The sequence below is a fragment of the Electrophorus electricus genome, chromosome 11, assembly GCF_013358815.1.
Source record: "Electrophorus electricus isolate fEleEle1 chromosome 11, fEleEle1.pri, whole genome shotgun sequence".
Lineage (NCBI taxonomy): Eukaryota > Metazoa > Chordata > Actinopteri > Gymnotiformes > Gymnotidae > Electrophorus > Electrophorus electricus.
In genome coordinates this window covers 18,969,019-18,984,204 of record NC_049545.1, presented here as the reverse complement: position 1 = coordinate 18,984,204, position 15,186 = coordinate 18,969,019, and the positions used below count along the sequence as shown (strand labels likewise).

General features: G+C 40.5%; 1 protein-coding gene across 1 annotated transcript; it reads left to right on the top strand.

Moving 5' to 3' along the window:
* The first annotated feature begins 4,080 nt into the window (after nucleotides 1-4,080).
* Nucleotides 4,081-9,146, top strand: zgc:172120 (uncharacterized protein LOC799440 homolog). The gene is made up of 4 exons (XM_027008263.2): nucleotides 4,081-4,143; nucleotides 5,659-6,009; nucleotides 6,205-6,486; nucleotides 8,431-9,146. The coding sequence occupies exons 1-4, from the start codon at nucleotides 4,101-4,103 to the stop codon at nucleotides 8,595-8,597; spliced, it is 843 nt and encodes a 280-aa protein (XP_026864064.2). The 5' UTR covers nucleotides 4,081-4,100; the 3' UTR covers nucleotides 8,598-9,146.
* Nucleotides 9,147-15,186: the final 6,040 nt, after the last annotated feature.

The following is a 15,186-nucleotide window of genomic DNA, read 5'->3' as shown; positions in this document are numbered from 1 at the left end:
ATATATATAATGTAGGTTGATTGTTTGTTTGTCTTAGTTGGTTAACCTGCCCTTGTTCATTTTAGTTTACATCTTGGTTACCTAACTCATATTTTATAACCTATTAATGTGTTCTCAGTCAGTAGATTCACCCCGACTTGTCAGCAGCTATGAGTACTGCCTGTAAAACCACTGTCCACCAGTGTATGAGATTTGTACACAAAACATCCTGCACTAAACTCCCAAATAACCTTTGATGCTTGTGTCTCTGGTTAATTTACTCACTGCACCACTCCTTACGGACCTAGGACTGGCCCAGTACACACTCTGGTGAGGGATTCCTGGCACGCAGGTGGTACCCGTTACACTTGCAGTTCAGTTGAGTGGAAAAGCTTCCTGCTGAGGTAGCACTGTGCATTGGCGGATAGGGGATGCCAGTGTGCAGATGTGGCAGCCATCAATGGCACCAACTTCCACTCTGAAAGCTAGGGAGCCAGCCAAGTGGGCAAACCCTGCTCCTACCTCTTCTACTTCATCCCCAGAATTTAAGGTCTCTCTCTTCAAGATCCTGCTGACAGCCTTAGGTACTCTATCCAGTGTCGTGTGCAGATGATTTGGGGATGGCAAAGGCTCATGAAACCATGTTATAGGACGCTGCATGTGCCAACCAGTACAGGAACACCAGCACCTCAATGTCCCTGCTCCACCCTTGGTCGCTGTCATTCCTTAATTCAGCAGTGAGTGAGGTGATGGTCTCCTGAGAGTCGGTAATCAGCACTGAGTTCTGCACCACTGAATTACAGCTGCAAGATGGCCAGAGCTGTGTTCAGGTGACAGTATGTCAGGTTACCATTACGTTGTTTATAAATTATAATTTACATTAAAGTTTATGTTTATCTAAAAAAAAATCCCATCCTCACCCAAAAGCTATCATTGATTTTTTTCTGACGTAACTCATTAAACTGTAACTGATCTGTCGTTTTGTCATTTATTTCATTGTATTACTGTCTAATTACTTAATTGTATTACTGTCACAGTAGCTGTGTATGTAGCAAGTGTACTGTTGCTAAAGACGTTAGCGGTACATTTCTTAAATGTTAAAAATGAGGTTAAAAACAAAATCAGTCAACTTGAACTATTGCACGATGCCATCTAGATTTGGCGTAGGGAAACATGGCCAAAAATACAGGTAAACGCCGTAAAAAGACAAAAAGTACAAAAAATGTTGGCAAATTTGGCTTTTAATGAATAGATGTACGTTTACAGCGATGGCGACAGACGTGTGTTCGAGGAATTACCCAAGATGCCAACTAGGTTAATCTAACCTAGCTAAGCAGTTTTTTCCCAAATAATTTTCCCTTTTAAAAGAACATCGTAGCTATGTTTGGTGTATATCATGATTTGTAATTCAGTGATCTGGATAAGTCGACGAGCTCATGAGGTGCATTGCTAATATTGTCCACTACCAAGCTATGTCCTAGGCTTACCAGACTTCTAGCTCGCGAATTAGATATGGAGCACACCCCAAACTTACACTGAGGAATTTGTGGCACAATGGAAAGTAAAAGGTCCATTGCATTGATTTAACGTCACTTGATCTCTTAACAGAAAACCAATTTCAGGATATTTCTGCAAGATAAAATATTTAACAATGCAACTTGAATGTATGAAGACTTAAGTCTGTTTTGGCCTGTATGGGCCCAGTGTAACGTTTTAACAGGGACGAGGCGAGAGGTAGAATGCAAGTGCAGGAGCTTCTTTATATGAGTGAAGGGAACAAAAACATGGCAGGCTAACATAGCGGCTAAACAGACGTGAGATACACGGAAAACCCTTACTCAGGCAACAAAAAGGCGGTAGACGTCAGCAAACTAACTGGCAGGAAACAGACCACGATAGCAATTGCAAATCTAAATGACCGAACAAACCAAAATAACCAACAAACTGGAAAACAAAAACACAGGACTTAACTGAGACTGGGGGATACTAACCAGACACAGGTGAACAGAACTAAGCCAAAACAAGGAAGCACGACAAAAACGGAACCAAAGCAAAACCAGGGACAGAATCCAAAACAAGCACATGAAGGCGTCGCCGTGGGAACCCCGAAGCCAGGAGCAGGAAACCGTGACAGAATAACCCTCAACGCGCGGATCCCGACGTGCAAAAAGGAAAAGACAAGCTAGACAGAAACAGACAAGAGACAGGGGACAGTTAAGCACAAGACTTGGATTCATAGCAGGTGGTGTACAGGGGCAACATGATGGACAGAAGCAGGTCATTAGACAACTGGCAAAGCCAGTACCGGAGACGAGGTAAGGTGAGGAGTGGTAACAGGACCAGGGGTCACACAAGCAGGTGGGACAGGAGATGATACACCACGAAGAACAAACACCAGACACAGACCTAGGATGAGAACAGGAAGATGAGACAAAAAGTATGAATTGAGGACTAGACATGACCCAGAAAGACCCAAATGGATTAAGCACTGAAAAAAGGCAGAGACAGGACAAAGGACAAACAGGGGTACAGGGTCTGAAAACAAACACGGAAATGGGGACAGGAAAGACAAAGACAATACCAGGAACAGGTGAGACTGATCAACGAGAACGTTCCACTAACAAGGAGGCAGAGAAATACTAAACCAAAACCAAGGCAAGTGGAGAACAAATCCGCGAAGAAAACAAAAACCACATGAAAGGAAAAGTCTGTTTTGGGAACCGCAAAGCTAGGTGGAGGAAAACGTGACAGACCCCTTCTTATCCAATGGTCTTTATTATCAGCTCCTGCCTGCATAAACAGTCCCCCTTTTTAGGTTACTGCTGCCACTGCTCCAGTAGAGTAGCTGGAGTTACTGCTACATGGCTAATTTGAACACTCAAATAGCCTCATGAGTAACACACAATTGTATGCAATATTGAAAAGAACTGACAACAAGTATTTAAAAAATAAAAGCAGCAAACAAAGGCAATGTGTTTGTACCCTTAAAACTAAACAACGACAACATACCTGCCTACAATAAAACTGTTCCCTTTTTATCTTACTGCTGCAACTGCTCAGAACTATGTCTAAAATAAGGAAAGAAAAATAATGTGTTTTGATGTTTTCTGGCTCATTTCCCTACACAGTATGAATAGTGCGAAGGTTTGTGTGTGTGTGTGTGTGTAAGAGAATTGGCACTCATCTCTGACAAAAGAATAAAACACTAAATTAAGTAAAAGATTAATTAACACTTACTAATAAAAAACATTATTATATAGAGTGAACAATATGACATTCACAATATTTAGTTCTAACATTACATATATATATTCATAAAATATCACATACATTACAGAGCTCTTTCCTTCACGACTTATCTTCAGTAGATTACCAGTAAAGAACGTGCGAGGGTTCAAAATCAACAAAACCCAGAAGTTCCGGTGCAGTTGCATGTCTAATTGTCAACTTATACACTTCTCCAACATAACATTAAGCCATGTACATATTAATAAAGTAAACAACATTAATGTTCTACAAACAACAGTAAGTTTGTATGAATTCACTTGTTAGGTGAGTTTCTATTTTAAATCTGTAAAACATTCAAATTTTACATGAATTTAGCATTTCATAAGTTAAATACAAAGTCATGTATTGTTTTTCTGTTCAAGATCAAGAGGCATTAAATCAGTGCATTGATGTTTTGCTTTTCATTTTGGCAGTTTTTGCACTGTTTAAACATTACTCTGTGCACTGCATCCACATCCACTGTAATGATTGCATTCCAATGAGGAATATGTTTAAAATGGAAAGCAATATGTTTCTTCTTTGATTATATTTTCAAGACAAATTTTGTTTTAAATTCCAACAAAAAAAAAAATCTGTTTTTTTTTAAATGCAAAAATGTATTGTTTTTCATTAAATAGGTCAAATGACATAAAAACAATATAAAAGATGCTTTGCTCTTCATTCTGGCACTTATTCTGTATTTGTTCTATATTGAAAAGTAATGTCATGTTTTTATTGAATTTCATGTTTTTCCATTTCCAGGCCACCATACTAGCTAGCGTCATGAACTGCTTCCACAAAGACTCCACTCAGAATTTTTACAAGGATTGTCTACTCCGAATGCCTCTGCTGCCATGGTCTGGCAGGTATATGTTCTTTGCATCGTAAACTGTGCAGGTAACAAATCTTTTGTATTATTATTATGTATTATTATCTGTAATGTTACTGATGTGGGTCTAATAAGTCTGAAATACTTTTTAGATTTTCAAAGCAGATTTTAGATCTGTATATTCCTGAGTAGATAAAATGTGATCTTTCAACTTTTGTTGGCTTTTTTTTTTACTTTAAATTGACGCAATTTTGACTTTTGTCAAAAAGATCACTTGAGTGTACACATATGTAGCACAGTCCGCTACAGCCAGTAAGTGAATGCATATAATTTTAAGACCTATTGCCTGGATTATTTTTACATGTGGGGAAACTGGAGTCACTCTCTTCTGGTCATATTTTTGCTTCCCGGGTAGACTACAAGCTAGCGTTTTGAACTTGGAGTATTCATTGGAATATTAGTACCACACATAGACTGCTCGCAGTCGCAGCTCAAGAGCCAGTGTGGTTGGTTTTTGAGCAGTTTTATCATTTTCTGTTGTGTTTGGTTTTTTGGGGGGGGGGGATCTACTGAATGGTCCAGCATTGTACAAATAATTTTAATATTATTTAAAATAAGGGAACCGAGAGAGAAAATACCAATGAAATGTTTGATAATTAAGTAAAAATAATTGTAGTTTAGTCACCCACAAACAAATTTAACCCCAAACTAAAAAAAACCAAAACATTACATTAATCAATTTTTACCCAGAGGTTTTACTTTTAGAGTGCAAGTACATTAATACTTTAATACTAGTTTGATTTTTACTTTTAACAGACATTAAGTACATTAAGTAGCTTCTTTTCTTCCACTCCCACTCTGTACATCTGCCATGAAGGGATGAGATATCACTACCACTACAGCACATACCACTAAAGCAGTGCGGCTTAGCTTTTCAAAAGGTCAACACATAGCTGCATTATCTAGAAAAAGCATGGTGCCAAACACTATAGTTTGTTGGACGTAGAACAAGGTAAATAATCTTCTTTCCCACCACATCATAGTCTGTACACCAAGACTCAGTTTTCTGTAGGCTTGTTTGCCAATGCTAACTGGCTTTCTTCAGAAAGGTTAATGTAGCTGTTATTCACACATACAGGAGTGACTAGTAAGACCAGAGATTACCAAAAGCGATTTTATTTTTAAAAATGAGGTAGTTACACCTTTTGAGGCAGATTGATAGATGTTGGCAGGCTCTGTGCATAACGAGCTGTAGCAGAGATATGGTCTGGCTAAATTGTTTTCTGCAGATTAGAGGCACACTACACCAAAATACAGATCAGGTCCACCGAGCACCACCACCAGCAATTTAAGAAGAAAAGAGTTTGTCCAGTGCTTAGGAAGTTGGTATGCAGGTTCACAGAGAATTCCTTCATGCTAAAAAAGAGCAAAGCCCACCTAATATTGACAGGGGCGAGAGGCACTTTTGGGACTCATAAGGGACTGGCATATGAACTTAGCATAAGGGACATTTCTGCACTGGGTTTCCATGTGATCCACATTTAAGCAACTGCCTTATTTTAAAAGCATCCACATCTCCACAGCCTTTAAGGTAAGCACACCCTCCAGTGACCTGATCGCCATCCGAGGTCAGCCAACCGTGCTGGGCTGCGAGTTCACCTCCGAGCCAGACCCTAGCCTGTCAAGCCTGGTGGTCACCTGGCAACGGCCTGAAGACTCCCAGGTGGTGCACAGCTTCTATTATGGGCAGGACCAGCTGGAACGGCAGAGCCTCAACTATCGGAATCGCACGGCCCTGTTTGTGTCAGAGCTTAAGAGAGGAAATGCCTCGCTGAGGATAGAGGGGGTCAGATCAAAAGATACAGGCATGTACCTGTGCTTGGTGAGCAACATGAAGGGAACAGGCAGAGCACAGGTGCGACTAGTGTATGGAGGTATGGGCCATATTTAGTGTGTGGATGTGTTTTGTTTGTTGTTTTAAGTAGGCTGTATATATTCAAACATTTGCTGAAAATAGTACTGAAGAGCAAATTTCCTATTACAGTAAATTCCAAACTTCACTGTATTCCAAGTATTCACTGTCTAACACTGACTCTGAAGGTGTGTGTGGGTATGTGTGTACGTCTCAGCCTTCTACACAGAACCCAGACTGAGCATCAGTGCAAGTCCTCATGGTGTGACAGTGCAGTATGAGTCAGAGGGCTTCCCCAAGCCTGAGGTGCAGTGGGTGGGGGCAGAGGACCAGAACCTCTCCCATCACACAGAGTTGACAAACGACTCCGACATGGCTGGGGGACTGTACCATTTAAAGAGCATCTACGAAGCTCACACCTATCCTTTAAGTGTGACCTTTACTCTAAAGAACCGGCTTCTCAATCAAGACCTGCAGAAGTCTCTTAATCTCAGATATGGTGAGGCTTCATTTTTCTTTAGGTCTTAAACTCAGGCATGAAAACTCGAGATTGAAAAAAAGTGACAAGTTCAGAAAAGACAACATTAAACATGGAATAACCAAATCTCCCACAGCTTTTTATCTGCCAATACTGATCAAAGCACAAGGCTTTGTCTTTTGATTCAAATTTTCCAGTCCACATTAAATCATTTTTCAAGTCTGTTCTTTCAACTATTTATGGTAGAAATTAAATTGAATCTACAACAGCGTCAAATTGGGTTGGGAAAGAAGGGCAAAGGAAAGACAACCAACGGAGGGGTGTTACACTACAAATGTAACATGGGATGGGGAGTGGTGAGCGAACACACTTGCGAAGTGCCGGCATGTTTATACAAAACTGAACTACTCTGGGAAGCCATAATAGAAGGGTCGGAACTGGTGGCATTCACTATGCCGGGAACAGGAACGGAACTGGTGGCATTCACTATGCCGGGAACAGGAACGGAACTGGCAGCATTCACTATGCCGGGAACAGGAACGGAACTGGCGGCATTCACTATGCCGGGAACAGGAACAGAACTGGCAGCGTCTTCCATGCAGGAGGGAGGGACTGGCTGGAAGTCCAGCGATGCAGTAACTTCGGCCCACAGCTGATCCCAGAATTTTGAGGGTGCAGGTGAGGCAGTCAATGACTAGTCCAGAGGCTTAGCCATGTGATCAAACCTGGGAACAGGTAGGGTGGCGCCTCACAACACGAACCTGAACCGGATCAGGACGGGCGGCGCCTCACGCCAGGAACCAGATCAGGACGGGCGGTGCCTAATGCTTCCGGGATAGCCACAGATACTGGTGGGGTGACCCTGGAGGAACACAGACACAGAACCCTCTCGGCAGTTCTCGGAGCGCACATTTGTGCTTGAGCATCAACCGAGTACCTAGAAACGGGTTATCTGAGCATTCACTCCACCTACTCATGTCTTACGGTGCAGGCCACTCCCCCCAGCAGCATTGGTCAAGACAGGCAGACTCTTGCCGCTTATCTGGAATCTCGTCGTCCTCAAAATACATACGACCCTGCTTCTTGCTGGAACAACGAGATGCCTGTGTACCACTCACAGATATTATCATAAGACTTGTATTAACTTGTGTTAACTCTGAACTGCTTCAACTTTGACTCCAAGTACAACTCACAAGTAAATATGGGTACTAAAATGGGACCATCCCATGCAAACCTCTTTGTTGGATTCAGTGAGAAATCTTTTTTGAGCAATATACTGGACCTGTACCCTTAGAATTTGTGAGATACATTGATAACCTCTGTCCAAAACATTGTTTCTCTAGAAATTCTGTGTACTTTACTACTATATATATATATATATATATATATATATATATATATATATAAACTACAGACTAGGCTAAATGAGTTGTGTTCTGGATTTTAAAATACTAGCATAATGCATCTCCAGAGCTTGGCACCTAAGAACATTTTCCACCCACCTGAGCTGTATGGGATAGGATTGGCTTCAACAAATCAGCAAAGTATGTCTGACAATGTAAAAAGAAAGGGTCTGTATGAAGCATGTCTGTGAGGATCCAGTCCCCTCCTGCCCCAAAGCTGCAGTGATTTTTATTGTAAATGCAACTTCAAACATGGCATGAGGAGTCTGAGCCATTCATATTCCTCTCAAGTTCAAGTTTGGTTTATTTGTGACATACATAGTCATACACAGTATAACTCGCAGTGAAATGGTTGAGAGTGCTCTGTCCAAACTGAGGGGAAAAAAACAAAACAAAACAGGGTGCATAGAGAAATATAAGCACTGTTTAATAAGCTTGTTAATCATTATGTGTGATTAATCAACATATATCAACAGCTAATCATTTAAACTTGAAAAGGGCTGATTGTACATGTGTGTTGTATACATCAGATTAATAGGCCATTTTGTCTGTTTGATTTCAGGTGAAGATGAAACCAAAAGGGGCTTGATCACAGCAGTCATTTTTCTTTCTATAGTGTGTGCCCTTCTGGTCATTGGCATGGTGTTTCTCCTGAAGAAGGGTAACTGCTACATCGTCAAACAGGATACAAAGAATGGATTTCAAGTCCCACTGAGCAGTATTGAGTAGTGAAAACTAGTCAGAGCAAGACAGGCAGGCAGGCAGGGAGGGATTAAATTTAGATAAAGAAAATATGGAAAGGAGTACATAGTTGCAGGAAGTCACCAGGGTTAGTTCCCACATTTCATCTGAGAGTGTATGGTCCTGTGCACCTGCTTTGGTTGGTCTGGTCAGGCTTGTGCTAGGCTGAGCAATATCAACTCGTATCTCATGTCTCCAGTTCATCACTTCTAGAATGCATGCATACAGACACGCTCATAGTAAAGGCTACACCTGCACACTGCACCTTTAATGGCATAGTAACCTTTGGCTCATTTTGATATTAGCACAGCTCTTATTTCTCTTGTTAGTTTCTTAACAATGTTATAGAATAAACACCAATACCACAGATTTGCCATCCATATTCTATTTTGACACTATTTCTACACTCATGCACTACCTCTAAGCACAGCATAGTACATACCTTTGAAATATGTCCCACCTGTAGGCTTCAAATACATATGCAGAAACATTTAGTTTGAGTTGATTGAGCAAGAAGTAAGCTCAGTGTAATGGTATGTGGTAAGAAAGTGGACACATGTGCAGAGAAGAGCGAGATTTATTATGGGCAAATCCAGAATCAGAGTCCAGAATTGAGGCAGTCCAGGGCCAAAGAGCTGACATGGAGAGAACAGGGATACAGGATCAATAAACAAAACACATGAAGGCAAACAGGGGAATCAAGCTATAACAAAGGCTAAAAAACACGAAGGCTATAATTAAAAAAAAAAAAAAAAAAAAAACACAGGCTAACAAATTAAGGCTTTGAAACACAAACATAAGCATACAAAGAAACAGCCAAAATGAACAGCCTCAATCAAGCACCCACAACAGAGTATAAATACAATCAACAGGAGGGACAGGTGTTGAAAATCAAACGAGGGGCGGAGAAAACGAAGCTATGGAAAGGAACTAAAGAACGCAAGACAGGGAAAACATGGAACACGGAAGCTGAGAGGGACTGATCCTGACTTTTATAGTTTAATCACTGGACAGGTATCAACAGATATTCTGCACCAGACTTATACAGACAGGATGCAGATACTTGATTTATCTTCTCACATTGAACTACTTTGTAAATAATCCTGATAATAATCCTGAGGGCCAAGGGATCTTATTTTGTTATTGTGTGTTCCTGTTTATCTCAAGTAATAGAACACCCAGGAAAAGCGCAGCGGTGCTATCGAAAGAGTTTAATATGGTAAAGAGATTCTTGGCATAATTGTCTCTGGGATTGTCAGTGTGTGTATTAAAATCCCAAGCAAATACAAAATGGATGAAATCAGAATCAGAATGGATGAAATTCAGCAATAAAATCTGCATTGCATTTTGGAGGCCTGTAGACCGTTACTAGTAGTATTTTTGGCATCCCTGTCAGAACCGCACAGAGATACCAAAAGGATGTAAAGTAACCCAAGGATAACCGCTTGGATGGAACCATTAAATAAAGCAGCTGTACCTCCAACTTTACAGGTGGCTCAAGAGACACTTTTAAAGTTGAAGTTTATTGGTGCTGACTCATTTAATACGGTTGTGGCAGTACATTCACTTAATCATGTTTCAGCTAAAAGCATAAAATCAAGCCCATGGGCTATAATAAAATCATTAATGAAATGAGGTTTGTTCATGAGCTACCTATTATTAAGAAGAGAAAAAATAATATCCTTTGGTCTTTGCACCAAACGCTGTGGCTCATATCTTACATAATGCTGATTTGCCACATTTAGAGTATCAGATGTATTCCCTGTTTTTTTCTGTTTGTCATAAGCACTGGAATGGGAGAGAATACAGGCATGCTGGGTCCGAGCTTGTTTTGAAAACACGCACTGCTAACATCATCACTGTAACAGCAGGGACTCAAAGAATATCAATGTGGCACAATATTTGGGATTGAGGTGGCCTCTTCCTTTACAGTAGATGATGGTGGTAGAGGTTCTGTTGGTGACATGCTAGGGAGCAGAGCTGCCCTTCTGGTGGTGGTTGGGGCACCACAGGTGGAGGGGGAGCCTGACACTTCTTAGAGGAGGGTCTGAGGGATGGAGGTTCAGATGAGGCAATAGATGAGGGTGGAGAAGGAGCTAGGCTGATGTTATGCAAGACCTGAGGTCTGACTGACAGCCAATACCAACTCCTCCACTGTTGCTGTGCAGTTCAGGTGGAGTGAGGAGGGAGAGGAGACGGAGGACAGTGTAACGTCCTCATGGAGTTGTGCTTTGCTGGTCTTAGTAAAAAGGAAAATAATTTTAAAAAAAAACAACTACTTGCACTGTGGGGGCTGTAAACAATGTGACACGCAGTTTTCAGTTTTCTCACCTTGAGTCAGACATTTCATGCAGCTTTATTCATAGTTTCTATTGACGGAGCAAATAATATAAAAGGGAAAAGTTTGCTGGTCAGGAACCAAAAGTGTTTCTTGTGTGAAATGTGCTGTACCTGTTCAGGTTTCCGGGCTGTTCCAAGAAAACGTGTGCTTCCAGGTCTTCTCATTGTCAGTTCCAGCTGTAATACAACCACTCCTTCTGTGTACAAAAGCCAACAGACTGGGAGGCTAGCTCATATTTTTTCTGAAACGTGAATCCAGCCCCTGTATCTTTTCAACAGTGCCCATTATTTGGTGACAGCCAGTGTCATAGGACAGCGCACAAGCTCAGATCTCACTTTTCCTTTTCTACCTTGCTGTATGAACAGATGCCCAAGAACAGCTAGGAAACAAGACCATTATTCATGTATAAAGACGTCAGCATTCTTGGCTCAGGATCAGGTTTCTAACTAGTGATTTTTCACAGCTTGGTCACACAGGAGCCTTTCTTGCTTTATTCTCTTCAACTTGTTTTATGAGGAAAACAAAATCCCAACAACCACTCCTCAAGTATTTATGTTGAAGTTGTTTTTTTTTATATGCACCCAGCTGTGTTTATGATAGACTGCACTGACATCATGATGCTTTGCACCTAGGTGGCATGAAGATAGACTTTTTGAATGTTTCAGTGAGGTTTGCTAATTCTTGTTTAAATACCACCATCTGTTATTAACATTGGCACTCTCATTCCTACTTGCAGTACAATTATTCACATCCCAAGGCCTGTAAAAACTCCATCCCTTACTCACAGCTACTTAGAGGCTTAAACACATTTGCAGTGAGAATGAAAACATACACCAGAAAAGCAAGGAAATGTGTGGATATCTACAAACCTGGTTTTCCACGCTCATAGTAAAGGCTACACCTGCACACTGCACCTTTAATGGCATCATAATCTTTGGCTCATTTTGAAGTTAGAGCAGCTCTTATTTCTCTTGTTAGTTTCTTAACAATGTTATAAGAATAAACACCAATACCACAGATTTGCCATCCATATTCTATTTCAACACTATTTCTACACTCATGCACTACCTCTAAGCACAGCATAGTACATACCTTTGAAATATGTCCCACCTGTGGGCTTCAAATACAAATGCAGAAAGATTTTGTTTGAGTTGATTGAGCAAGAAGTAAGCTCAGTGTAATGGTATGTGATAAGAAAGTGGACGCATGTGCAGAGAAGAGCGAGATTTATTATGGGCAAACACAGTTTTCAGTTTTCTCACCTTGAGTCAGACATTTCATGCAGCTTTATTCATAGTTTCTATTGACACAGCAAATAACATAAAAGGGAAAAGTTTGCTGGTCAGGAACCAAAAGTGTTTCTTGTGTGAAATGTGCTGTACATGTTCAGGTTTCCGGGCTGTTCCAAGAAAACGTGTGCTTCCAGGTCTTCTCATTGTCAGTTCCAGCTGTAATACAACCACTCCTTCTGTGTACAAAAGCCAACAGACTGGGAGGCTAGCCCATATTTTTTCTGAAACGTGAATCCAGCCCCTGTATCTTTTCAACAGTGCCCATTATTTGGTGACAGCCAGTGTCATAGGACAGCGCACAAGCTCAGATCTCACTTTTCCTTTTCTACCTTGCTGTATGAACAGATGCCCAAGAACAGCTAGGAAACAAGACCATTATTCATGTATAAAGACGTCAGCATTCTTGGCTCAGGATCAGGTTTCTAACTAGTGATTTTTCACAGCTTGGTCACACAGGAGCCTTTCTTGCTTTATTCTCTTCAACTTGTTTTATGAGGAATACAAAATCCCAACAACCACTCCTCAAGTATTTATGTTGAAGTTGTTTTTTTTATATGCACCCAGCTGTGTTTATGATAGACTGCACTGACATCATGATGCTTTGCACCTAGGTGGCATGAAGATAGACTTTTTGAATGTTTCAGTGAGGTTTGCTAATTCTTGTTTAAATACCACCATCTGTTATTAACATTGGCACTCTCATTCCTACTTGCAGTACAATTATTCACATCCCAAGGCCTGTAAAAACTCCATCCCTTACTCACAGCTACTTAGAGGCTTAAACACATTTGCAGTGAGAATGAAAACATACACCAGAAAAGCAAGGAAATGTGTGGATATCTACAAACCTGGTTTTCCACGCTCATAGTAAAGGCTACACCTGCACACTGCACCTTTAATGGCATCATAATCTTTGGCTCATTTTGAAGTTAGAGCAGCTCTTATTTCTCTTGTTAGTTTCTTAACAATGTTATAGAATAAACACCAATACCACAGATTTGCCATCCATATTCTATTTCAACACTATTTCTACACTCATGCACTACCTCTAAGCACAGCATAGTACATACCTTTGAAATATGTCCCACCTGTGGGCTTCAAATACAAATGCAGAAAGATTTTGTTTGAGTTGATTGAGCAAGAAGTAAGCTCAGTGTAATGGTATGTGATAAGAAAGTGGACGCATGTGCAGAGAAGAGCGAGATTTATTATGGGCAAACACAGTTTTCAGTTTTCTCACCTTGAGTCAGACATTTCATGCAGCTTTATTCATAGTTTCTATTGATGGAGCAAATAACATAAAAGGGAAAAGTTTGCTGGTCAGGAACCAAAAGTGTTTCTTGTGTGAAATGTGCTGTACATGTTCAGGTTTCCGGGCTGTTCCAAGAAAACGTGTGCTTCCAGGTCTTCTCATTGTCAGTTCCAGCTGTAATACAACCACTCCTTCTGTGTACAAAAGCCAACAGACTGGGAGGCTAGCCCATATTTTTTCTGAAACGTGAATCCAGCCCCTGTATCTTTTCAACAGTGCCCATTATTTGGTGACAGCCAGTGTCATAGGACAGCGCACAAGCTCAGATCTCACTTTTCCTTTTCTACCTTGCTGTATGAACAGATGCCCAAGAACAGCTAGGAAACAAGACCATTATTCATGTATAAAGACGTCAGCATTCTTGGCTCAGGATCAGGTTTCTAACTAGTGATTTTTCACAGCTTGGTCACATAGGAGCCTTTCTTGCTTTATTCTCTTCGTAATTTAGATGTTTTAGGGTAAACCAAAACAAACAAAAAAAATTGCAGGGTGTGACCCCTCAAAAAATGGTTTCCTGGGCTGTTCCAAAGATCAGATATGAGATCATTAGTGATCTTTATTAAGGGGGTTTCAGTGGTGTGGAAGTTACAGAATCCGAACTGGAATGGTTTAAAGTGATTGTGGGTTTCCAAGTATGTTTGAAGCAGTTCGTCAACAGTTCATCAAAGAACTTTTGAACTATTTAAAAACTTTTTTCCGCATTGTTCAAAGCACAACACTTTTGGAAAAAGTTTATAACCAGAAAACCTGCCAAACTGTTGACATTTCAATGACTATGGGTATACTAGAAATTAGGACCAAATCATCAGCATAGACAGGTACTCTATGCTCTACTACATATACTATGAAAGTTTCTGGTTGTCTTCATGAGGGCTCGATTGACAGTGGGAACAGACTCAAGCTCAGAGGGAACCCTTGTGAAATAGATCTTGAGAGGGGTAAGTAATGCGAATTTAGCCCGTTACTGGATACAGGAACTTTAGGTGAGATATATAGCAGTTATGAATCCAAGATATAATTCTTGGGCGAAATCTGAAACATCTTGGGACTGCCAACATATATTTCCACTCCAATCTGCCAAATGTTTTCTCAGTATCAAGAGACATGACAACTTCAGGCATGTCAGAAGGAGGGAAGAGAGTAACACTGATTAGTTTACGGATAAAATATTTTAATTTCATTCGTTCTGTTCCTTCTACCAGAGGAGCCAAGCCTGTCACTCACACGCAGTTGAGTGTTTCATGTTCACATCATCCCAGATATGGAGATACTATTGTATTTATAATATGTTTATTTTGAAAGTGTTAGTTTGCTAATCACGATGTAATGAAACATTGTGACCTGTATAAAAAGCCTAGTGGTTGCTATGGTGACACTACAGTGATGCTTTTTAATGTTTCTGCAGATCATTTCAAATTGCTATTGTGATTTGTTATTTTCCTATTTTTTATTGGTTAAAAAAATGAAATAGAGATTTTACAGTGCTTGGGAGTGATGGAGTTTTAACTGAGTTGCAGTCACAGTCATTTGCTTTATGGTATCTGAAATGAATGATGCATCTGTTTCGGTTCAAAGTTCTTTGATATCCCTACCTTCCACCTTTGCCACAAGCCCTGTCTTGCCACTAAAGAT

What these genes read in the sequence shown, in the direction of transcription:
- zgc:172120 (XM_027008263.2), top strand. Translation starts at nt 4,101, where the DNA reads ATGGTCTGGCAGGTATATGTTCTTTGCATCGTAAACTGTGCAG. An exon ending in TTGCATCGTAAACTGTGCAG is followed by an intron (nt 4,144 to 5,658) that starts GTAACAAATCTT and finishes ACATCTCCACAG; the next exon opens with CCTTTAAGGTAAGCACACCC. An exon ending in GTCTCTTAATCTCAGATATG is followed by an intron (nt 6,487 to 8,430) that starts GTGAGGCTTCAT and finishes GTTTGATTTCAG; the next exon opens with GTGAAGATGAAACCAAAAGG.